The 26,045-nt window shown below is 43.2% G+C and overlaps 2 protein-coding genes across 2 annotated transcripts in view; one reads left to right on the top strand and one right to left on the bottom strand.

Moving 5' to 3' along the window:
* Window positions 1–20,154, bottom strand: part of DDAH1 (dimethylarginine dimethylaminohydrolase 1) — a 260,418-nt gene extending 240,264 nt beyond the window's left edge. The window contains exon 1 of the mRNA XM_063607160.1: window positions 19,784–20,154. Within this exon, the coding sequence (XP_063463230.1) occupies window positions 19,784–19,801 (18 nt within the window). The 5' untranslated portion in view covers window positions 19,802–20,154. The remainder of the gene's footprint in view (window positions 1–19,783) is intronic.
* A 2,212-nt stretch (window positions 20,155–22,366) lies between these two features.
* On the top strand, window positions 22,367–25,537 carry CCN1 (cellular communication network factor 1). Its single transcript, XM_003805296.5, has 5 exons — window positions 22,367–22,878; window positions 23,196–23,409; window positions 23,760–24,116; window positions 24,248–24,456; window positions 24,572–25,537. Exons 1-5 carry the CDS (start codon window positions 22,816–22,818, stop codon window positions 24,872–24,874), a joined length of 1,146 nt encoding a protein of 381 aa, XP_003805344.3. The 5' UTR covers window positions 22,367–22,815; the 3' UTR covers window positions 24,875–25,537.
* The last annotated feature ends 508 nt before the right edge of the window (window positions 25,538–26,045 follow it).

Below are 26,045 nucleotides of genomic sequence, written 5' to 3'. Positions count from 1 at the left end.
GGCAGGTGGGTCACTTGAGTTCAGGAGTTCAAGACTGGCCAACATGATGAAACCTCGTCTCTACTTAAAATACAAAAATTAGCTGGGCCTGATGGCCGGCACCTGTAGTCCCAGCTACTTGGGAGGCTGAGACAGGAGAACCGGGTGAACCCAGGAGGCAGAGGTTGCAGTGAGCCAAGATCGCACGACTGCACTCCAGCGTGGGCGAAGGAGCAAGACTCTGTCACAAAACAAACAAACAAAAACCAAAGTCAATTTAAGACATATAGTTGTTTCTGTTCCATGGATCTAAATTGACCAGTTATACAACTTTTGCAAGTTCCATTAGGTGGGATGCCTATCAGGATATTCTTTTTGATGGCCCAGACAACTCCATTGTCACAAAATGAATACGGAAACAAAAAAGTGACTCCAGTTCTAGTTTGTGATGGGTCTCTATGTTTTTTGATTTTATTGCCCTCAGGTATTTTCATGTTCTGAGTAAAGCCTCTTTCTTTTCTATATACTCATTTATCAGGTGCCTCATGTTTTTAAAAGTTTTAAAAGTAATAATGCTAAAAGTAGTATATAAGTTATACTAAAATAAAATAAGAATATGAAAATCATTCATAATCTCATCATCTGGAGATAAATACTATTACCAAAGAATACATATTATCTTTATGTAAAAATGGGATCTTGATGTACATAGAATTTTTTGCTCTGCTTTTGTTTAATTAACATTGGTTTGAGAGCCTTTTCTCAAGTCATTAAATAGTCTTCAAAAATCATGCTTCTTAATGGCTGCATAATTCCTCCCAAAGGATATACTATAATTTATTAAATTCAATACTAACAAGGTTATTATGAAGCAGGCACTTTTCTAAACTGGTAGTGGAAGTATAAACTGGAAAGCAGTTTGACATTATATATCATTATTAAAAGAATTCACACCCCTGACTCAGTAATGAAAGGTATAAGAAAGGTATTAATGTGCAAGCCACCATTTTCTCAGTGAAGTCATCTCTGACCATTACATTTGAAATTGCACACCTGACTTTTCACTTTGACTAGTAGAGAGCCCTCAGTGTCATCCTAGGTCATTCAGTAGAGACACCAGCAGAGTCACATCTTAGTAGTAGGACTGAACTATCTCTTGAGTGAAAGTTATTCTAGACCTGCCCTAGAAATATATTAAAATAGGCCTCGAATGGGTCAAACTGATCTACATGTAATTTACTCCCCAAGACAAAGCTCAATACTATTTAAAGAATGACAACAAATCCCCAACTCAACAACATAATAGCCATAATACTCAGCTTTCAGTTAAAAATTACTGGACATACCAAGAAGCAAGAAAATGTGATCCAAAAGAGGAAAAAAATCGATCAATAGAAGCAAACTTAGAAATGATGGAGATAATGAAATTAGAAGGTAATACCATTAAAACAACTATTATAGCTATGTACTAGTATTTGAAGTAAAACATAATGTGATGAGAAGTGAAAATCTTTTTTTAAAGAATCAAATAGAACTTCTAGGGATGAAGAGTATAACATCTAAAATAAAGATTTCACTGGATGAGTGTAGAAGCAGATATGACTCTGCAGAAGAAAAGACCAGTGAACATGAGGGCATAGCAAATTAGAATATACCCAAAATGAAGCACACAGAAAAAGACTGAAAAAAAAATGAACAGAGCTTTTTGTCTTGTGGAATAATAGCAAGCAATCTAACACATGCAAACTTGTCCACATGGAGAGAAGTAGGAGGACAGAACGAGTATAAATTATGGTGAGAAAATTTCCCAATTTGATAAAAAGAATAAACCCACAGATCCAGGAATCTAATTAAATCCCATGCAGGATAAAAAATGAATGACACCAAGACAAATCATTGAAAACCAGTGATAAGGAGAAAATACCAAAAGCAGCCAGAGAGAAAAAGACTAATTACCTACGAGTAATCAAGATGAAATAAACAGCAGACTTTTTGTCAGAAACATGTAAGCAAAAATACAATGGAACAACATCTTTAACATGCTAAAAGAGGCAGGGGAAGAGAAAGCCTGTCAATCTACAATTCCGAACCCAGAAAAAATATTCTGCCTAAATGAAGGCAAAATAAAAACTCTTTTAGAAAAATAAAAGCAAACAGAACTTATTGTTGACAGACCTGAACTATAAGAAATGTTCAAAGAAGTTCCTCTAGTAAAAGAAAAATCATGAGAGAAATTTGGATCTATACAAAGGAATAATGAATGTCAGAAATGATAAACATGTGAGTAAATATGAAATATTTTCTTTAAAAGATAATTGAAGCAAAAATATTTACAATGAAGTATGGAGTTTGTAACATATATAGAAGTACGATGTATGATGCAATAGCACAAAGACTCTTGGGGGAAAATGAAAATATATTATTGTAAGGTTCTTACATTATATATGAAGTAGTCTAATACTATTTGAAGAGAGACCAGTAAGTTTAACAATGCATATTGCAAACCCCAGAGCAATCAATTAAAAAAATAAGTAGCATTAGAGTGATTTTTACATTGGAAGTAAATAGAAAATAAGAAAAAGAATAAGGCTTAAATCCTTTGGAGAAACTAAGTATCAATTCTGACTGAACTGATTATTGCTTATAAGAAACTGGCAACCTATTTTGAAAAAGTATATGTTATCTAATGAGAATCTTTAATGTGTCTCTAATATTAATGTATAAACATTAAGGTATTTTTCCTATTGATTCTACATTTTTTGATGGAAAGTAAACAAATTAATGAGCATCTTTAACACAAAATTAACTGAAATTTTTAAAAATGTATGTTCTTTGTGTAATAAAATCTATATTATGTTATTCTACATCATTAAATATTTGTTCACTTTTCCTCATACGACTTTAACAAAAAGATAATGTCATTCCATTTCAGGGAGTGTATCCTAGTGGTTTACATATAGACTTTAGTATCTGACTATCTGGGTTCCAACCTTAGCTTGACTATTTACCAGACATATGACTGTGAGCATGTTACTTAATACCTTTGTATTGTAGTTTCCTGTAATGTAGGGAAAATAGTGCCTACCTCAAAGAGTTATTAGGAGGATCAAATGAATTAATATATTGAAAGCATTTAAAAACATACCAGGAAAATAGCAAGTACTATAAGAGTGTTAACTATAATTTATAAAAATTACTATACTATGGCTAGAGAACTGAGATCCAAAGAGATAAAAAATACAGATGTTGTTAAAAGAAAAAACTACTTGAGAACTATTAGGTTGGTGCAAAAGTAATTGCACCAACCTAATAGAAGAGCTACTTTAGTTCTACCCTATCACTAACTAGCTGTGTAGCCACAGACATGATGCTAAATGTCTCTGGGCCTCATTTACTCATGTGTTCTCTTCTCCCTCATATCCTACTGTGATCTCTTACATAATATTAAGAATCTAGTGTATTATATTGTGTTAAGTACCAAGATAGTCTCTCAAGGTTCTTACTGGGGAGAAAGTCACATTTAAAATTAAAGTCATGTTTAAAATTAAAATTAAAGTCACAATTAAAATGGTACAACATGTTAAGTGTAATGATGGAGACCAGAGAACTGCCTGCCACTACAGAAAGCCAGTGAATCCATGGGCGTTACTAAACTCTTGTCACCCAAAGAAAGGTCAACTTAGAACGTATACTTCTATGGCTACTGTTCTAATTTTGACCGTGCTTCTGCCATTGATGATACTAGCTCATGGAACTAAACTTTATTGGATGTTGGATTAGTAGGTGAATGATTCCTTTTGCAGCTTCTTTCTAAGAAGAATTTGCAAATGGCATCAAGAGTCACCCTGTTTGACAGAGTTGCTTCTAATCCCTCCAAATAATGAAGCCAGAATTGACTACACATTTTTATTCTTAGGTAAGAAGCTACTTTTAAGATAGCATCATAGCAGCTAATTACTACAATTTTAAGTTTGAACCCCTTCTAATCCCTAATAATCCAAGGTGGAACAAAAGGCCAAAAAATATACAATGGCTTTATTAAAAAAAAAACAGAAAATATGAGAAATTTTAATGCAACAATCTCACTGTATTAACAAATCATATTTAAGAAAAGATAGATATGAAGTTGATTTAGAAATTATTACGACTATCATAAATACTTGAGGATATTTAAAGATAAACTAATAATGCAGGGCATTTTTAATAGTTTACCACAAAGACCAGTCATGTTTGTTCCCTTTAAAATACGATTTAATCAAAAAGAAGAATAAAAGTTTCTGTTATGGGTTGAGTTGTGTCCCCCAAAAAGATAGGTTGAAATCCTAAGGCCTAGTACCTGGGAATGTGGCCTTGTTTGGAAATAGGCTGTTTACAGATGTAACAAAGTTAAGATGAGGTCATACTGAATTGGGATGGACCTAATCCAATGACTGGTGCCCTTCCATAAAAAGAGGAAATTTGATCACAGAGACACAGGCACATAGAAGAGAAGGCCATGGAAAGATGGAAGCAGATATTGGAGCGACGCATACACAAACCAAGGAACACTGAGAACTGCTGGAAGCCACTAGAAGCCAGAAGAAATAATTATTTTCTATAACCATTGAAGGTAGCATGGCCCTGCTAACACCTTGATTTCAGACTCTCAGCCTCCAGAACTGTGAAAGAATAAATTTCTGTTGTTTTAAGCCACCCAGTTTACCGTACTTTGGTACGGCAGCCCTCAGGAATTAATACAGTTTCTCCAGCAAAATTCCAATGGCAGGACTTCTACTTTCAAGCCAAAATGGAGGAACAATGATTTTCCTGCCTGAAACAAATAATAAAACTGGACAAATTATATAAAACAACATTTTTCAGACATAGGACATCAAACTGCACAGCATAGTGATTGCTTAGAGTGGGGAAATAAGACAAGACCTACAATTATCCCAGCTTACTGCTTGAAAAGAAGATCTAAGCTGTAGCACAGGCAGGGGGAACCCAGGCAGTCTAGCAGTCTCCCTGGGTTGATGAGAGCTAGTTTTTTGGTGAAGCAAGTATGTCTAGAGATAATGAGCAGAGTGCTGGACAGGAAAGAGCTACACAAAGAGAGCTCCAGAGATCTGAAAAGGGCACTCCTTATGTCTTCAACTAAGTTCTGTTCAGTACATTCAGATGAAGAAATTATCCCAGGCTGGGGAAAGAACTGCCTAAAAGGAGCAGAAGAAACAGTTCTTGCAACATACAAAGAGCCGGGAATATTTTATGTTCTCAGCAGCCAGAGTGGAAAACTTCACAAATTATGGGGCAGCAAGTGGGATATTCAGAAAGGTTTTGCCTCAGTCCTGGGGACAAATCAGCCCTAAATTAAATGCCACTTTGGTCTCTACAAAACTTAAATGTAAGACTTGAAAGCATTAAACAGTTTCCAAGTAACTGTGTTCCAGAACAAAATTCAAGAATATTTTAAGGAATATAATATCTAGCACCTGACAAGGTAGAATTCACAATGTATGACATCCACTCAAAACTTACTAGCATGCAAATAAGCAGAAAAACATGATCTAAAATTAGGAGAAATATTAATCAATGTAAACAGACTCAGAAATGACACACATGATAGAATTAGTAGATAAAGAGATTAAGAGTTATTATTTTAACTATATTCCATCTATTGAAAAAGGTCAAGGAAAGATTAAGCATGCTAAGTAGCAACATGGAAGATATTTTAAAAGACCCAAGTCAAGCTTCTAGAGTTAAAACTACAATGTCTAGAGCTGGGTGTGATGGCTCACGCCTGTAATCCCAGAACTTTGGGAGGCCAAGTTGGGCAGATCAAAAGGTCAGGAAATCGAAACCATCCTGGTCAACATGGTGAAACCCCGTCTCTACTAAAATACCAAAAATTAGCTGGGCATGGTGGTATGCACCTGTAGTCCCAGCTACTCAGGAGGCTGAGGCAGGGGAACCGCTTGAACCCGGGAGGCGGAACTTGCAGTAAGCTGAGATCGCACCATTGAGCTCCAGCCTGGCAACAGAGCAAGACTACATCTCAAAAAACAAAACAAAACAAAACTACAATGTCTGAGATAAAAATATATATATAATAAATGTGATTAACAGCAGATTATATACCTCCCATAAAAGATTAATGAACTTGAGATATAGCATTAGAAATTTTCCATAGTGAAAACAGGGAAAAAGACTAAAAGTAAAAAACAAAGAGAGTTCCAGTGAGTTGGTGAAAACTTTGAATGACCTAATACATATGTAATTGGAGTCTTTGAAGTGCAGAGAGGGGTAGTGGTGAGGCCAAAACACATTTGAAAAAATAATAGCTGAAATTTTTGTTTAAATTTCGTGAAAAATTTAAACTCACAGATCCAAGAACACCAGGTGCAAGAAACATGAAGAAAACTACACCCAAGGCACATCACAAATTGCTTAAAAATGGTAATAAAGCCAGGTGCAGTGGTTCATGCCTGTAATCCTAGCACTTTGGGAGGCCCAAGAAGGCAGATCACTTGAGGTTAGGAGTTCGAAACCAGCCTGGTCAACATGGTGAAACCCCATCTCTACTAAAAATACAAACAAATTAGCCAGGCATGGTGGCGGGTGCCTGTAATCCCAGCTACTCAGGAGGCTGAGGCATGAGAATCACCCAGGAGGCAGAGGTTGCAGTGAGCCGAGATTGTGCCACTGCACTCCACCCTGGGCAACAGAGCAAGACTATGTCGAAAAAAAAAAAAAAAGGAGAAATTCTTAAACGCAGCCAAAGAAGATACATTGTGGCCAGGCGCAGTGGCTCACGCCTGTAATTCCAGCACTTTGGGAGGCCAAGGCAGGCGGATCACGAGGTCAGTAGTTTGAGACAAGCCTGGTCAACACGGTGAAATCCCATTTCTACTGAAAATACAGAAAAAAAGATTAGTTGAGTGTGGTGGCACACACTTATAGTCCCAGCTACTCAGGAGGCTGAGACAGGAGAATCACTTGTACCCAGGAGGCAGAGTTTGCAGTGAGCCGAGATTGTGCCACTGTACTCCAGCCTAGGCAATGGAACGAGACTCCGTTAAAAAAAAAAATGCATAAAGAAGAACAAATTTTTGAATGTCAGCTGATTTCTCATCAGAAACAACATAAGCCAGAAGCAGCAGGGCTATAATGCAATGAAAGAAAATACTGCCAACCTAGAAGTCCAATATCCAGTAAAAATATCTTCCAAAAATTAAGGTGAATATACAAATGAGTGCATAAAACAACTGGTTAAAACCTTATTAAAGTCTGTAGTCTAGTTATTAGTATTGCTCTCATGTCAATTTCCTGGTTTGATATTGTACTAGTGATAAGATGCCACTCTTGGAGGAAGCTGGGTGAAGGGCTCATTAGATTGACTCTATGAACTATTTTTGCGACTTCCTAAGAGCCTATATTATTTCAAAATAAAAAGTTGAAAAAAAGAAAATAAAAAAAAGTTTTTCAGATATGCAAAAGCTAAAAGAATCCATTGCCAGCACACCTGCTCAAGAAACATTAAAAGAAGTGCTTCAGGCAGAAGCAAAAATAATACCTAAACAAAGGAATAAGGAGCACCAGAAATGGTAAATATAAAAGACTTTTGTCTCATTTTGTATATCTTTCTAAAGATAATTGGATGTTTAAAGCCAAAATATTGGCTGGGTGAGGTGGCTCACGCCTGTAATCCCAGCACTTTGGGAGGCCAAGGTGGGTGGATCACCTGAGGTCAAGAGTTTGAGACCAGGCTGGCCAACATGGCAAAACCCTGTGACTACTAAAAATACAAAAATTAGCTGGGTGTGGTGGCACGCGCCTGTTATCCCAGCTACTCGGGAAGCTGAGACAGGAGAATCACTTGAACCCAGTAGGCGGAGGTTGCAGTGAGCCGAGATCACACCATTGCACTCTAGCCTGGGCAACAAGAGCAAAACTCTGTCTCAAAAAAAAAAAAAAAACCAAAAACCAAAAAACCAACAACAAAGAGTTATAGTTCGTCAGCCAATAAAAAAGGAAATACACCAGAATAAAACAATTCAATCCCCAAAAGGAAGAAAAGGTAGACAGTATTAAAAAGTAGAGAATGGGCCATGTGAGGTGGCACATGCCTGTAATCCTAGCACTTTGGGAGGTCAAGATGGGTAGATTGCTCCAGCCCAGGAGTTCAGCCTGGGCAATATAGTGAGAGCTCATTTCTACAAAAAATTATCTGGGTGTGGTGGTGCACACCTGTAGTCCCAGCTACTCAGGAGACTGATGTGGGAGGATGGCTTGAGCCTGGGAGGTGACAGTTGCAGTGAGCCAAGATCGCACCACTGCACTCCAGCCTGGGTGACAGAGCGAGACCCCATCTCAAAAAAAAAAAAAAAAAAAAAAAGAAAGAAAAATAAAGTAGTAGAGAATGTCACACTGAATAAGAAGGCAAAACCCAAACTATAAGAAACCTAATTTAAATATAAAGACACAAGTAGGTTAAAAGCAAAAGGATTTTTCAAATAGCATATAAATACTAATCAAAAGAAAACTAGAATAGGGATTAGATTTCAGAACAAAGAATATTACTAGGGATAAAGAAATTGTATTAGATTAGTTATGGTTCTCCAAAAGAAACAGAACCAGAAAAATGTATGTATGTATATATGTGTGTGTGTGTGTGTGTACATGTGTGTATGTGTGTGTATGTGTAGAAGTAGAGAGAGATTTATTATAAGGAATTGGCTTATGTGAGTATGGAGGCTGACAAGCCCCAGGATCTGTAGTTGGCATGCTGGAGACCTAGGAGAGCTGATGGTGTAGTTCCAGCCTGAAGGCCAGCAGGCTTGAAACCTACGAAGAATCAATGTGTCAGACTGAGACTGAAGGCAGAAGAAACCTCACATCTCAGCTCAAAGGTAATCAGGTAGGAAGAATTACCTCATACAGAAGAGTCAGTCTTATTGTTCTATTCAGGCCTTCAGCTGATTGGATGAGGCCCACCCACATCAGAAAGCACCATCTGCTTTACTCAGTCTACTGATTCAAATGTTAACCTCATCCAAAAACACCCACACAGACACACTCAGAATGTTCAACCAAACATCTGGGACCCTGTAGCCCTGTCAAATTTAACACATAAAATTAACCATCAATGATATGGTTTGGCTCTGTGTCCCCACCCAAATCTCGTCTTGTAGCTTCCATAATTCCCACGTATTGTGGGAGGGACCTGGTGGGAGATGATTGAATCATGGGGGCGGGTATTTCCCGTGCTATTCTTGTGATAGTGATGGGTCTCACAAGATCCAATGGTTTTAAAAATGGGAGTTTCTCTGCACAAGCTCTCTTTTTGCTTGGTGCCATCCATGTAAGATGTGACTTGCTCCTTTTTGCCTTCCACTGTGATTGTGAGGCCTCTTCAGCCATGTGGGACTGTAAGTCCAATAAACTTCTTTCTTTTTTAAATTGCCCAGTCTCAGGTATGTCTTTATCAGCAGCGTGAAAACAGACTAATTATGAAATGAAAGAGTCATTTCATAATCACAGATGAGTCAATTTATCCAGAGGATATAGCAATTCTAAATGTTTATCCATCTAACAACAGAAGTTCAAAATACATCAAGCAAAACCTAACAGAACTAAAAAGAAAAATAGACATATTCATAATTGTAGTTGGAGATTTCAATATTCCTCTCTCAATTATCCAAAGAATAGGTAGACAAAAAAATCAACACTATCAAACAATTTTGCCTAACTGACACGTATGGACCACTCCACCCACAATAGCAGACTAGACATTCTTTTCAAGATGGACTATATTCTGGGTCATAAAACCAGTCTCAAGAAGTATAAAAGAATTCAAGTTAAACACAGTTTATTTTCTGACCACAATAAAATGAAGCTAGAAATAAATAACAGAATCATACCTGGAAAATATCCAAATATCCTAAATAACACACTTCTAAATAACCTGAGTCAAAAAAAATCAAAAAGGAAATTAGAAAGTCTTTTAAACAGATTAAAAATAAAAACATGTCAAAATATGTGGGATGCAGCTGAAGCAGGAGTAGAGGGAAATTTATAGCATTAAGTGCTTATAATAGAGAGAAAATGTTTTCAACCAGTGACCTCAGCTTCCATATTAAGAAACTAGACAAATAAGAGAAAATTAAACCCAAAGCAAACAAAGGAAAGGAAATAAAGACAGATGGCATATCATGAACAACAGTGGAATCAAATAAAACAATATCCCAAAATGCCACTAAATGTAATGGAATCCTGGAGCACTGTCATTTTACCCAATATGCTTTCCCTTCTTATCCACTGTGCCCACTGCCTAGGGAAGGGCTTCAAATAATCAGGCTCACCTTTAACACTATACAACAGAAACCTCGCATCATTTCAAGTAAGGCCAAGAATATAATTCACACATTCACTAGCTATCATTAGAACACCAGAAGACACACGTTTACCCAAAAGGCTATGCACATTAGGAACCCTAGATTGCTTACCAAAGGGAAGTGCAAAGACATTTAAAATAAAAATATGCAATTCCTTATGAATGAGAGTTCATAATTAAAGGATCCTTATTAAAGGATCCTCAAGTCTTTGCTGATACTATGTCCAAAGCATAATAAATTATATCCAAGCAGAGAAAAACACAGCTTGCCCTTCCAAGCTTTATGGAGGGAGCTCTGGAAGTCTCAAGAGCAGCACCATCCAGTGTGACAAGAAGACTTCACCCCAGTGTGGGGCAGTGTTCAGGCAGGGCTCCTAAAGCAGCTCATGTATACTGTACCTTTATGAAGTCACTCATTATATACACACTATTTATGCAAGCTCTCCCCTAGACTGTGTCGTCCTCAAAGTCAGGGACCACATCTGTCATCTTTGTATCCCCAAACCCTAGTATGGTGCAATCATTTCACAAATGTGCTTTAAAAGGCCTGTGTGAACTCCCCAAGAATCTACTGAGTTGTAAATAACACCTGATGCAATTGCCTGAAGACTGAACAGTAAACAAAACAAGACTTCAGATCCACATTGAAACCAAAGAACAGAGGCTTAGGTCTCCTTTCTGAGTTCAATCAGATTTTTAAAACATTCTTTTTAAAGTCAATTTGTTTTGTTTCCAGTCTACAGTAAGAGTTTGAGTGGGTCCAGGTTTTATCTGAAGCAGTCTGCCCATTCTTTTCCCATGATGTTCTGGAGGAAAGCAGACTGCTGATGACTCACAACTCAGCACACTTGTTAGTTCCTGTGTACTGACACCAAATTGTGTTCCAAAAGAGAAGCCTTTACAAAGGATCAAAACCTGGCCCTAGGATGTGGTTCATGTTCTAAGCTTTCCAACATGGTGCTAAATTAACTGCATTTGGTTCCAGGTGGGTTAATGACTAATAGCTGGAGAGGTGATTTCAGGCAGAAATTGTCTCAATTCTCACTTTCTGTCACTTCAGAAGTTTTCCCTGAGTTTGTTTCCAACCCCATCTTCGTCCTCCACCTCCTTCTCTGGCCCCAGTTTTCAGGGCTGCAGCTCTTGGAAAAAGCATTTGCAGGATGGCCCAGCTATGCACGCTGGCCCTTTCTAGTTGCTTCTCCTGAACTGGGACTCAAGGACTTCTCCTCTATTCAAAATAGCAGAGCAATGAAAGTGCAGGAAGCCCAGAGGAAAGAAAGGTGGAGGGAGTCTGGATCAGTGGTGATAACAAGAAATGAATCCATGAGAATGTCCTAATTCACGGTTGCTCTTCAGCTTCTCTTGTTTCCACAACCTAGTCTTGCTAAGTCAGTTCTTCCTTATCACTCGCTATACCCCATGCTCACAGTGACTGCTGACTTTCTCTATTCACCACAGAATGTGACCCTCCCCTCCCAAAGGCTCTCCAGGAGCTTCAGATTTAAACCAAGCTGACGCTGATCACAAACATTTGTAGGGCACATCTCAGTTTCTGGAGAGCTGAAACAAGACTTCATTCAATCCTCCCAATAATTCTTGAGATATTATTATTTCTGTTTTACCACCGACGAGACTGAGGCCCCGTGAGATTAGGTGGTTAACCTGAGTCGCACCATAGCAAGTGTACCCTCTGACCCCTGCATTCTTTCTTGCTACCACGTGGCCTCAAAGCCTCTACAAAGAGTTCAGCCTTTCTTCTCCTGATGCCTGATATTTTCTATTTTTGTTTCTGAGCCTTCTCTCCCTTGCTTATTCCATACCTTTGATCCTTAACCTCCCTTCTCCAGCACACACACTGTCACACACACACACACACACATCTCAGTGCACTTATCTAACACCTTCTTCATATAGTCATCTAACTTCCTTCTCAAAGCAGTCTTCCAGGTTACAGCATAGTACTCTAGTGCAGCCTCAGACTGCCCGTGGCAACTCCCAACCATTTTTCAAACACAAAATAAGAAAATCATACTTCCTTAGTTATTTTTAATTATACTGCACCATTTCCTCTGGAATCTGTCATCTGTCCCTGGAAAACAGAGATTCCATATGTCTAAATCATTCTGCCCAGTGCCTAGCAAAGAAGCAAAGATAAGTGCAGGCTATCACCATGCCTGTTCTCTGATCAAACTGATGGTGACAGGAATGTTCACGTGATGGCAATGATCCCATTCACTTTAATCTGTACCTCCTTTTAAAAGCTAGAGTCATCAGTGGCTCAAAGACTTCAAATCAGTGCACCTGAAAGTGCTAAGGAACGTGTAAAGGGCTGGCTCTATAAAGGCGAAGTGGTGGTAACAAAAAAAAAAAAAGAGAGAAAAATGGCAAACACTCATACAGGGAGTGAAAACTCAAGGAATTAGGACTGTGTAGCAGAAATGTAGAAAGAGGACGGAACTTGGAGTCAGACAGGCCTGGATTAGAATCCTTGTTTGGTCACATTCTAACTGTCTGATCCTGGACAAGTTGCTTAACTTCTCTGAGCCTTCATTCCCTAAGCTTAGAAAGATGTCAAAAAGCTCATCTCAGAGGGCTCCCCTGAACATGAACCTGTAAGGCGTTTGGCCCATGGCGGTGCCCTGTAAATGTCACTTCCCTTCTCTTTCCCCTTCTGAAAGAAGGATCCATAATGATAAGAATTTTCAATAGCACCCAAAGGGTCGGTCCCATCTGTAATCAATGCATTTTAAGAGGCTCACCTGAAAGTTCTCACTTTTAGATGTTTTCTAATCTCTCAGGAATGTGCACATTCCTTGCAGTCCCCAGCTTCAAAGGGAATGTGTATGTTAGGGAATAACTGTGCCCAATCCCTCTCATCCATAAAAATATACACACTAACAAGACCTCACATCTTTAAAGGGTGAGACTCAGAGTTGGACATCCCTTGTCCGTACTCCCAAAGCTGCATGGCTTCTAGAGCTTTAATCCACAGTATTGTATTATCTGTTTAAGCATCTGCATCTCCCCTAGGCAGCTAGAGCCATGAAGCAAAGTCCATATATTATTCCTCTTTGCATTGCTGCCTAGCATGCAGCATGCCATACATGTCATGTTTATTAGAATGAACTGAATCATCTATCTTCTGGGTCTGCAATGCTTTAGCATATAGACTACACTTTCTAATTCTCCCAAAGACATTTTCCAGAGCCTTGGAAATTTTAAGCATACAATACATATTGCCTTTGTCCTTTTAGATTGAACTGTTTATAAGCTTTTTTTTTCCGTCTTTTGAAAGCCAAAACCTAACTACAAAAGAAGGGGTAAATGATTTCAGAGAAGCACCTGGCACTATGTTTTTTCTTTATTGCCATAACCTTGGGCAACCCCCACCCCACCCAACATTCAATGCTCAGGGACACCTTGCGTAAGGCACATGCAGGGTGTGCTTGGCAGGGGCCTGGAGGGCTCCGTGCTTAGTAACTCTGTTGTGAGGATAACCACAGGCTGTGGGAGGTAGCAGCTCTGCCTGCCTCAGGTAACAAAATTGATGGTGATGACTAAGTTACAGTAGACGGATCTCTCAATCTCTGAGAAGTTCCACCTCTGTTCTGACACATCTCTTTCTTTTTTCCTCCCAGAGGAAACAGAAACAAGCTCAGGCAAGGCTTTCATTGTTTAACTTGTTTATTACCAGACTCTCATTAAGAAACTGTGGGCCACAATTACTGAAAACACAAGCTAAAGACACATTTAGAACAATATTTAAGTGACAGATTCACAGTCAGTTGTTAAGGGGAAGTCAAGAAGTTGCAGGCAACTTCCTGAACTTTAAGGCAGATTTCATGAAGGACAAATACCATGCTCTCCCTGAAAGGAATGGTCTTTGAAACAGGTATTCTGCTCTACCTTAACAACCCTGCCCCCTTGCACCAATAACTGACATCTAGCAAAGCTTCAATTTTCTCATCTTTTTAATGGAAATAAAATATTCATCCTACAGAGTTGTTTATAAAGATCAGATGAGATTGTGTATACTAACCACTTAGCCAATGGGAGGCAAAGCCCAGGCCCCATAGATGCTTCCAACTATTCCTATGTCTCCCAAGTGCTAAGGCCAAGTGTCAGCCGGCACTAACCCTCAGGCATGGCATTTTTTACCTCTCTGATTCCTGGGGCACTTGAGTGTACCACTCCTGAGCTGGTGCAATCCTATCAACTCATAGATGAGGAAACCAAAGCAAAACCTCACATGGCTCACCACTGCCTGTAGGCAAAGTCCCAGTGCCATGAGAGGTAAGCCCATTTGAGTGGTTTTTTAGATAGTCACTGGTGTCTCAGTGCAGCCAGAATACCTGGCTGGATGGATCCTTTTAATCATATCACCTATATACCATATACCAAAGAATTTTATTGATTTGATAACTAGAGTTCTAAAGAATAGAAAGTATTCTCTAGAGAATAAGACTAGCTCATTCTATGTTAATTGCAGTGAAAGTAAAGATAATGGTGGTGCTTGGCAGTAGGAATAATCGTAATTAAGCACTTACTATGTGCCAGGCATCAGGCTGAGCAGTAAATATGTCTTATGTCTTCTTTCACATAGTAAGTCCAACTGCTTGAATACTCCCTTACACTCAATCCCCAAGACTTGCAAAAATTGGTCACAAATAGATCACTTCAATCTCTCTGTAGAATCTGTGTGCTCATCTACTGTGCCCAGAGCAAATCCTTTCTAAATTCTGGATGTGCTGTGTGTGATGTTAGTGGTCGGTTAAGAGACAGATATCTCCAGAAATAAAACACGAAAGGCAGAGGTTAATTGCTGATTCTCTCAATCTGGAGCCAAGCCATTTGATAATGACTTACAATTATTATATTTCATATTGCTCAATCATCTCTAGAAGATGGATTGCAGGGTGTGGTGGGAGAGGTGCCTTCCAGTCCTTTCCAATAAAATGTTTCTGTGTTATCACAAAACAAGAAGTTCTGTAAGGTAAGGGAGTTAGGAATGCTGGCTTCCTGTGGATAGATGCCAAGTGGAGAAAATAAACAGATAAGAGTTCCCACGGGATACAGATGCCCTAAAAAAGTGTTTCCTATCATACTGCCAAGGTGATGCCAGCTGCTTACAGCATCAATTCAGGGGGACAGGAAGGAGGGAGACAGAGTAGTGGCTGGAGAGTGGATGAAGTAGAAAATTTGTAAAAAGCCAATTCCAATTTTGTTAATAGGTTATAAATTCCTACAACCAAGAGGTAAGTAGCAGCCCTGATTCTTAAACAAAATAAAGTCTAGTCAACTTGACAATTAAATGGAGCCCAGGGTGCTGTTCCCTACAATTTCACAGGTGGCTGGGAGTTACAGAATGCTGGAGCAAGACAGATTCTTAGAGATATTCAGTCCAGAGATCACAACTGGCACCCACAGACATTGTCTTCTTAGGTTTTCCAAGGATTAGTCTAGATGGCATTTTAACATTGTAATTAATTGCCAACATTTTAAAATTTTGAAGACTTCACATAAAAATTCAGATCTCTAGTATCTCTTTTTAAAATGAGAAAATATGCAAACAGTGAACCTACATTTTCACCTAGTAACCATTCAGCCTCTCATAGATGGTCCCAGTGTCCCCATGGTTCCCAAGGCCGAGGCCAAATATCAGCCAGCACTAATCCTGAGTCATGGCATGGTGTTACCTGGCTGAATCCTGCAGGCACTTGAGTGTGTGTCCTCTGAGCTAGGAGAATCCTGTTATCTTATAGACAAGGAAACCTAGGCAAAAACTCACATGGCTCACTCGGCAAAGTTCCAACGCCATGACAGCAAGGCCATTCGCAGATGGTCCCAACTGACATCTCTTGCCAGTTTTCAGAAGGAATCCTATGACCCAGTGCATCAGACTGATTGTTATGCCCAGTCAAGGCCTTGTTCCCTTCCTCTCAAATGTCCTGCCCTGCTATCAAACTCCTGTTCATCCTTTCAGCCCCAGATTAGTTGTTCCCCCTAACTCCTCTCAGGCAGTGAAGTATCCACACAGCATTTATGTACCCACTTCTGCAATATGCCTTACAGTCCTGTGGGGGACGTTCAATATTAAAATCCTCTTTCTCATGTCACCAGTACTTCGCACTATGCCATGACACATCACAAGCTCTGAATAAATCTGGGATTCAGGGAAGGGTAAATACATTGTCCTCAAATATATGGGTAATTAGTCCAGGCGCTATGGCTCATGCCTGTAATCCCAGCACTTTGGGAGGCCGAGGCGGGTGGATCACTTGAGGCCAGAAATTCGAGACCAGCCTGGCCAACATGGTGAAAACCCATCTCTCTCTCTCTCTGTATATATATATGTAATTAATTATAACATAGTTGGGGAGAAAACGAGTTAAAAACAGACGGGGAGCCTGGTGCAGTGGCTCACACCTGCAATCTTAGCACTTGGGGAGGCCAAGATGGGCAGATCGCTTGAGCCCAGGAGTTTAAAACCAGCCTGAGCAACATGGGGAGACCCCATCTCTACAAAAATTAGCTGGGTGTGGTGGCATGAGCCTGTAGTCCCAGCTACTCAGGAGGCTAAGGTGGGTGGATGGCTTGAGCCCAGGAGGTCAAGGCTATGGTGAGCCTAGATCATGCCACTGCACTCTAGCCTGGGTGACAGAACCAGACCATGTTACAAAAAAAAAAAAAAAAAGCCAACAACAAAAACAGACTGGGTCCACAGTGAACACCCAGACTGATGAACCATCAAGTGAGTGATGCTGAAACCTTCATCTCAATGACAAATTCAATTCCTACCAGGCCAAGCCTTATTCCAGAAGTAGGGATTGCCTGAACAATGTGGCTTATGAGGTGTCAAAAGAACCCCAGAGGTCCTAAATATCTTCCCCACCAGCCTGCCAAGGTGCTTAAAGACCACTCTATAAATGTATCTGCATTAAGACCTTTTCTGTTAAAATACAACATTCCTTTTCTCCCTCCTTCCTAAGAGCCAGTACATTAGGCAATTCTCAGGGGTTAGCACAGCTTCAGGTAATTTATCAACTATTTTTTATATCTGATGCATTTCACCTAGACTATTTGCGTAAGCTGTGATAGAGTTAAATAAAGGTAAATTTCCAGGAGAAGAGGATGGGCCTGAATGTCTGAGGTAAGAGATGGAGAGTAGGCAGTATAGCACAGTAGTTAAGTGTGAGACCTTATGATCTGGGCCCAAATCCAGTTTCGCTGCTGGCTAGGTGAGTGACCTTGGCTAGTCACTTACCTTCCATGCCTCCATTTCTTCATTTAGATAGAAAATGGTGTTACTCAGGAAGGGGAACATCACACACTGGGGCCTGTTGTGGGGTCAGGGGAGAGGGGAGGGATAGCATTAGGAGATATACCTAATGTTAAATGAGTTAATGGGTGCAGCACACTAACATGGCACATGTATACATATGTAACAAACCTGCACGTTGTGCACATGTACCCTAAAACTTAAAGTATAATAAAAAATAAATAAATAAAATTTTAAAAAAAAGAAAATGGTGTTACCAAGATGACCTGCTTCAATGGGGCATCTGAGAATTAAATCAATATATAGAAGGCACTTAAAGTGATGCCCAACCTATGTGAACCCTATATAATGTGTTAATTTCTGACATTATTAGAGGGGATGACATGAGATTTGGCCCTGAAAGGAGCTGCTCTGGCTTTACTACTTGCTGCCTCCTTTCCCAATTTACTGAGAAGCAGGCAAGGTCCCGAGAGGATGAGCAGCGTCCCCAAGGCCACAGGCTACTGACGGCAGAGCCAGGACTTCCTATCCAGGGCTCCCCACACGCGGAACTTCTCGAGGAGGAAGAGGGGAAGGGGTCGTGGGAGGCCAGGAGAAACCCAGAGTCAGCTTTACCATGTGTCCCTTCTGGGGATAATGGAATCCAGGCCCTTCGGGGCTTTTCCCCAGAGTTGGCTCCACGTCCCGCGCTCGGGTGCGCTTGGTGTCCACGCAAACGCCATCCTCCGAACATCCCCCCGCCCACACACACACATACACAAACAGCCCCACACCCTTGCGCCGGACGCACCCTCTACGTCTGGCACAGCACGGCAACTCGCTGCCCCGCTGGGAGGACTAGTCAACAGGGGGGCGGACGGGAAAAGTGACACAACTGGGCCGCGGCGCCCTCCGCGCCAGCCTCCCACGCAGCGCAGGGCGGACTTCGGCCCTCAGAGGGGTGAGGACTGGGACCGAACTGCCCGGGTCTACCCCGCCGCCCGCAACGCTCCGGGGTCCCGCGCGGAGGGAGGCCTGGGCGCGGGCGGCCGCGGCGAACTTTTCAGGAACGCGGCGGCCGCAAGGCTGCCAGGCCCGGTCGCAGGACAGCCGCCGCCGCCGCCGCCGCCGCCGCCGCCGCCGCCGCCGCCGCCGCCACCGCCACCGCCCCCCGAAGCTAGATGACGGAGTCTTGAAAGACTTTCACCAAATATGGGCCGGGGCTGGAAACGTCCTGCGCCGCGCGCCGCCGGAAACCTCGAGTCTTGGCAACCGCGGTGACTGTGGGCGCGCGGGCGGAGTGGCCGGCAGGGGGCGGCGGTAGCAGCCGGGCAGGCGCGTCCGGATGCCTCGCGTCCCGCACCGTCCCGCACCCTCCCGCGGTGCGGACCCTCTCCGCTCCCTCCGCAGGGGTCCCGGAGCCGACCGCCCTCTCCGCGCGTCGGCCACCCAGTTCCTGCCGCAGCCACCAGGATCCTGGCTTCCTGGGGCTCTCCTGGCTGTCAAGCCAAGGGGATGGGGGCGGGGAAATGGTAGAGGAGAGAAATGGGATGGTACGGGGGCGCCACCTTAAAGCCGGTCTTTTGCAGACACCATTAAGTTCTGTTCATTAAGGTGGCTTTGAAGAGTGGAGTTGTGAGATTGGGTGTGCAGGCGAGGATCTATGAAGACACACATACACACCCCTACTACAGGCACTCCGGTCGTCCAGGGCAGTGGTTCTCAGGGTGTGATCTCCGGACCAGCAGCATCACCATCACCTGGGGACTTGTTAGAAATGTAACTAATCAGAAACTCTGGGGTGGGAACCCAGAGAACCATTCATTAACTAGCCCTCCAGGCGACTCGGATGCACGCTAGTCTGAGAGCCTTCCTAGGGCTAGGAAACTGGAGTCGCCAGATTTACCGTTATTATTCTCGGTTGCCGCCAGACAGTGAGCCCTTCATTAGGTAACCTAAAATTCCCTGGCAGCAGCGTTGAGAGACGTCCCCATCTCTCAGCCCGAAGCCAGGAGCTGCAGAAGACAAGTAGCCCCTTCTCCGTGGATTGCAATCCAAGGCAGCCCAAGGAAACAAGGCAGTCCGTTATTTCCTCCTGGGGCACCCGTATGGGGAGGGTGAAGGAGAAACTAGCAAAAGAGCCATACAGAATTAGCACCCGAAGCAACACTTACCCGTAAACATTTGCACATTTCGCCTCCTGTCCGTCAACTTGGACTGATCTGCGGCTCCCAGCGGAGGCGGCGAGAAGGCGACCGGAGGCTGGGGTTTCTGGACGGTTTTTGGGCAGGACTTGAGGAGCCGCTGTTTCTCTTGCCTAATGTCGTCGATTACTAGCAGGCGCAACAGCACATGGTATATGGAGAGGCTGTGCACATAGGTTACTCTAGTGTCTCCCGCTCCCACACCTCCTGGCCCTGTTGCTCCAGCTTCCCACCCCCATCCCACAACACACCCCCTGCTTTAAATGGGCAGCTGACGGTAAGGTTCTCTAAATTTCTCCTCTGGGGCAAACTCATCCTCAAGATTCCCCAGTTGAAGTCCAGAAACAAACCCACACACCCTTGTTAAAAAAAACTTTAATGTGATTTTAAAGGAATCTCTGGAATGGCGTGTGTTTGAACGCAGTGCGGCAGACTGGATCTCTGCCGTCCCCCATCCCCAACCTCCAATTAAGGTATATACGGCCAGTTGGATGATCCACTGTGCTTTTATTTTAAATCATGATGGACAGATTGCGTGAAAAACAAGGAATTCCAAAGAATTTCCTGCTCTGGGAAGAGAAGTTAAATCTATATTTAACAACATTTGAAGCTGTCAAGAATGCTTTGTGGTTGGATAACAGAGGCAGAAAAATGTTAAAAACGCAGGCTACTGCTATACCCAAATATGGAAATATTGTTACGTCTGGTGTCTGATTCACCATCTGGAAATACTTACAACCATGAAGTCAAATAGAAAAGCCGCCACAACAGAAGCCAGGAACCCTCCTCTCCATTCTCTCTCTACCATTTCCCTCTGTTCAACCAGTACTGTCCCTACACCCCTCCTCCCCCCTCCCACCCCCCAGTCACTTCATTAAGAAGGAAACAATAATGAAATGATAAGGCAGGAAAAACAGTGTTTTGTAAATAATAATTGATGTATTAATCTGTGTACGTGTTGGGCCCACACTTTCCTCACTGTATTTGCATAACACCTGACAATCCATTGTCTTGAAAAGTCTCCCACCCCTAACCCTCCAACAGAGCTTTAGAGATCCCACTCCCTCTAGCAAATGCTGCTTCCATTTATGAAAGGGCACTTTGGAATGAATGAAACTGAACTCCTTCCTGCAAGAGTTCTCTTCACTGGAGTGTGTTTTCATCCTGACAGATTCTCATTGTGCTTACCAGGAAAGTCAGCATTAGCACTAAGGGCCTTTTCAAGCAAGACTGCTAAATTATGAAGTCTGAACAGCCTTAAACATTAAAAAGGATAAGTAGTTATCCTAGAGCATATGAGTCTCACATGATAATTTTTATTAAAATTATGCAAAAAGTTTTTGAAACTTGCAGGGAAAGTTTATCAATCACACTAATGGTATTGGTGATGTTCAAGTAAATTGTCTTGTGGTGGAGTCTTCTACTGAGTGTGTTGCAGGTAGAACAAGATCTTAAAATCTGCTGACATTTTTACTGCAAAATATTACATCCTAAATCTCTTTGCTGTACTTGGAGAGAAGGGCATTGCAATTCATTTAAAATGGGAGGCTTCCAGTGGTCCCTAGGAAAGGAGTTAAAAACCCCACAAAACGTCCAGCTTGAAGGAGTCTGCTTTTCCCAGAGATTCATAGGGCACAATGGTCCTGGAATCTGGTTTGACCTTGCGGTCTTTGCAGGTGATGATTTCAGGCCACTCCACGGTGGTCCCCTGCACTTCTGGCTGGCTGCTTGGTTAGCATAGCCTCCTGCCCGCGGAGGGAGGCGGGAAGGGCTTACCCCGTCTCCTGCATCCGTGAGGAAGTATAAGTCAGCCTGCCGGAGAACTCCCCGCGTTCGTTTCCTCTCGGACTTCCAACCCAGGCAGTGGGCTGGAACTAAAGTGGGAACCTCCAAAAACAAACAAGTACAACATACCCAAAAGAGGGAAGGGCTGGAGGAGTGGGGGAGACCTCTGCCTGGGAATTTGCCAGACGATGGGGAAGTTTCCCCCCGCACCCCCCCCCACCGCCTTTTCATTCATAAATGCCACTGTGGGTATTAATTTGCAATTCACTGAACTTTGCTAATAAACATCATGCCAAAACTTTGGGACTTGTTCCGAACACGCCTCTTTGAAGTCCACAAATATTCCTGGCTCAGAGACACACTCCTCTTCCCCGTTCTACTCTTTCAACAGATAACTTGCCTCTCACCTTCGCTGTAAACAAGCAAACAGCTCACTGCCTTCCCGGGTGAGGGCTTCAGTGGCTGCCCGGTCAACTCGCATCACCAAACAAAACGACTTTTGTTCCTCCCTGTCAGGTCCTCCCACCCACCCAGTCCAGGCAAAGTTCTGAACTGGCCCCCCTCGCCCCTCACGACCCTCCAACTACCATCACCACCATCACGCCCCAAAGAACCCTTCCCAACATAAGTCGTAATTTAAGGTGGAAAAAACGAACTGTTTTCTTGACGGGTCTGGGACACACACACACACACACACACACACACACACACACCGAACTGTTTTCTTGACGGGTCTGGGAGACAGACACACACAGACACACACACACACACAGACACACACACACACACACACACACACAGACACAGACACACACACACACACACACACACAAAGGTGCAATGGAGCCAGGGGAGGCGCTTGGCAGCAGCCCGCGCCAACCAGCATTCCTGAGATGTTTGAGAATTCTGGAACGCGCAGACAGAGCCGACGTCACTGCAACACGCGGCGCCTCCGCCGGCCCGTATAAAAGGCGGGCTCCGGGGCGCCTGGGCAGACCGCGAGCGAGAGCGCCCCCGAGCAGCGCCCGCGCCCTCCGCGCCTTCTCCGCCGGGACCTCGAGCGAAAGACGCCCGCCCGCCGCCCAGCCCTCGCCTCCCTGCCCACCGGGCCCACCGCGCCGCCACCCCGACCCCGCTGCGCACGGCCTGTCCGCTGCACACCAGCTTGTTGGCGTCTTCGTCGCCGCGCTCGCCCCGGGCTACTCCTGCGCGCCACAATGAGCTCCCGCATCGCCAGGGCGCTCGCCTTAGTCGTCACCCTTCTCCACTTGACCAGGCTGGTGAGTTGGACTCTCCTTTTGCCACCTATTCCCCGTCCGCTCTCCAGCCCCTTCCCCTGGTCCCAGATTGCCCACGGCAGGAAAAGTTAAAAAGTTCGCGATCGTTTGCGGGTAGCCGTTTCTTTAAGCACTCTCCCCCTCCCACCGAAGACGTGTCGGGACCTCTTGGTGGGAGCAGCCTTCCGAGGTGGCCGGGCTGGACGAGATCAGAGGCTCCCCGTCGACAGGGTCGGAGACCCCCGTCCCTCCCTGCGGCAGCCGCGGCGCCCCTCCTGCGCACCGCGCCGAGTCTCACGCGTATCTTCTCCCCCTTCCAGGCGCTCTCCACCTGCCCCGCTGCCTGCCACTGCCCCCTGGAGGCGCCCAAGTGCGCGCCGGGAGTCGGGCTGGTCCGGGACGGCTGCGGCTGCTGTAAGGTCTGCGCCAAGCAGCTCAACGAGGACTGCAGCAAAACGCAGCCCTGCGACCACACCAAGGGGCTGGAATGCAACTTCGGCGCCAGCTCCACCGCTCTGAAGGGGATCTGCAGAGGTAAGATGCTTGTGGTTTGGCCCCTTTAAAAAAAAATACTAGTCCCCATAGTCCAGAAGTTTAGTAATTCTGAGACCATGTATGGTGATGCTTTGTTGTTGGTAGCTTGGCAGAAAGGCACATGATTTCAGCAGTCTGGAATGCAATTCAGTGTGTCTGGGCCCAACGAAAGCGCATACGGAAAAGTGATTCCTGACTAACTTATTGTTCTGGTCTGGAGTCTCCGGGGAATTGTAGGGAACTTTACCATAAATTGAATTTAACAACAGAAAATATGTATGAGTTTCAGGCGGTGGTTTGGAATCTTAACTTTATCCCCTTCTACCTTTCTCTTTTGGTGATCTTTGCAGCTCAGTCAGAGGGCAGACCCTGTGAATATAACTCCAGAATCTACCAAAACGGGGAAAGTTTCCAGCCCAACTGTAAACATCAGTGCACATGTATTGATGGCGCCGTGGGCTGCATTCCTCTGTGTCCCCAAGAACTATCTCTCCCCAACTTGGGCTGTCCCAACCCTCGGCTGGTCAAAGTTAGCGGGCAGTGCTGCGAGGAGTGGGTCTGTGACGAGGATAGTATCAAGGACCCCATGGAGGACCAGGACGGCCTCCTTGGCAAGGAGCTGGGATTCGATGCCTCCGAGGTGGAGTTGACGAGAAACAACGAATTGATTGCAGTTGGAAAAGGCAGCTCACTGAAGCGGCTCCCTGGTAAGTGGAGACTGAGCACTTCAGACACTGTACTGAGATGCATTTCTGGTCTAAATCTTTGTAGAAATGAGTACTTGAGCCTGTTTGTGTTGGTATGCCTCTGAGAAGTCTTCCCTCTTATTTGTCTCTAGTTTTTGGAATGGAGCCTCGCATCCTATACAACCCTTTACAAGGCCAGAAATGTATTGTTCAAACAACTTCATGGTCCCAGTGCTCAAAGACCTGTGGAACTGGTATCTCCACACGAGTTACCAATGACAACCCTGAGTGCCGCCTTGTGAAAGAAACCCGGATTTGTGAGGTGCGGCCTTGTGGACAGCCAGTGTACAGCAGCCTGAAAGTAAGTTCCTTCAGGGACGTGTAGACTGTTGCCTGGCAGGTGGGTGGGATGTGAACATCTTTTTGAAGAAAGAGAAATATCACCCCTAACTTTCCTTCTCTCCTTTCTCTTACAGAAGGGCAAGAAATGCAGCAAGACCAAGAAATCCCCCGAACCAGTCAGGTTTACTTACGCTGGATGTTTGAGTGTGAAGAAATACCGGCCCAAGTACTGCGGTTCCTGCGTGGACGGCCGATGCTGCACGCCCCAGCTGACCAGGACTGTGAAGATGCGGTTCCGCTGCGAAGATGGGGAGACATTTTCCAAGAACGTCATGATGATCCAGTCCTGCAAATGCAACTACAACTGCCCGCATGCCAATGAAGCAGCGTTTCCCTTCTACAGGCTGTTCAATGACATTCACAAATTTAGGGACTAAATGCTACCTGGGTTTTCAGGGCACACCTAGACAAACAAGGGAGAAGAGTGTCAGAATCAGAATCATGGAGAAAATGGGCGGGGGTGGTGTGGGTGATGGGACTCATTGTAGAAAGGAAGCCTTGCTCATTCTTGAGGAGCATTAAGGTATTTCGAAACTGTCAAGGTTGCTGGTGCGGATGGACACTAATGCAGCCACGATTGGAGAATACTTTGCTTCATAGTATTGGAGCACATGTTACTGCTTCATTTTGGAGCTTGTGGAGTTGATGACTTTCTGTTTTCTGTTTGTAAATTATTTGCTAAGCATATTTTCTCTAGGCTTTTTTCCTTTTGGGGTTCTACAGTCGTAAAAGAGATAATAAGATTAGTTGGACAGTTTAAAGCTTTTATTCGTCCTTTGACAAAAGTAAATGGGAGGGCATTCCATCCCTTCCTGAAGGGGGACACTCCATGAGTGTCTGTGAGAGGCAGCTATCTGCACTCTAAACTGCAAACAGAAATCAGGTGTTTTAAGACTGAATGTTTTATTTATCAAAATGTAGCTTTTGGGGAGGGAGGGGAAATGTAATACTGGAATAATTTGTAAATGATTTTAATTTTATATTCAGTGAAAAGATTTTATTTATGGAATTAACCATTTAATAAAGAAATATTTACCTAATATCTGAGTGTATGCCATTCGGTATTTTTAGAGGTGCTCCAAAGTCATTAGGAACAACCTAGCTCACGTACTCCATTATTCAAACAGGACTTACTGGGATACAGCAGTGAATTAAGCTATTAAAATAAGATAATGATTGCTTTTATACCTTCAGTAGAGAAAAGTCTTTGCATATAAAGTAATGTTTAAAAAACATGTATTGAGCACGACATTGTATGAAGCACAAGAAAGATTCTGAAGCTAAATTTGTGATTTAAGAAAACAGCGCTTCATGTTCATCAGAATGTAAAGCCTAAGGGTCTCCATCACTCTGTGAGATGGCTATAATAATTTATTATTTTAATCACCAGGTTAGTGGGCATGCCACTTTAGTAGAGTAGAGAAACCCTTTAATGAAAAGGGGTAGTCCATAACTCAGGCTGCCCACATCCAGATCCATGGGCAAGATTGAATATAATTAATGTATTCTAAAGACTTGCTTGTTTATAACTTTATATTTTCCCAATAC

Source organism: Pan paniscus, chromosome 1 (genome assembly GCF_029289425.2).
Source record: "Pan paniscus chromosome 1, NHGRI_mPanPan1-v2.0_pri, whole genome shotgun sequence".
Classification (NCBI taxonomy): domain Eukaryota; kingdom Metazoa; phylum Chordata; class Mammalia; order Primates; family Hominidae; genus Pan; species Pan paniscus.
This window is presented reverse-complemented; position numbering and strand designations above follow the sequence as displayed.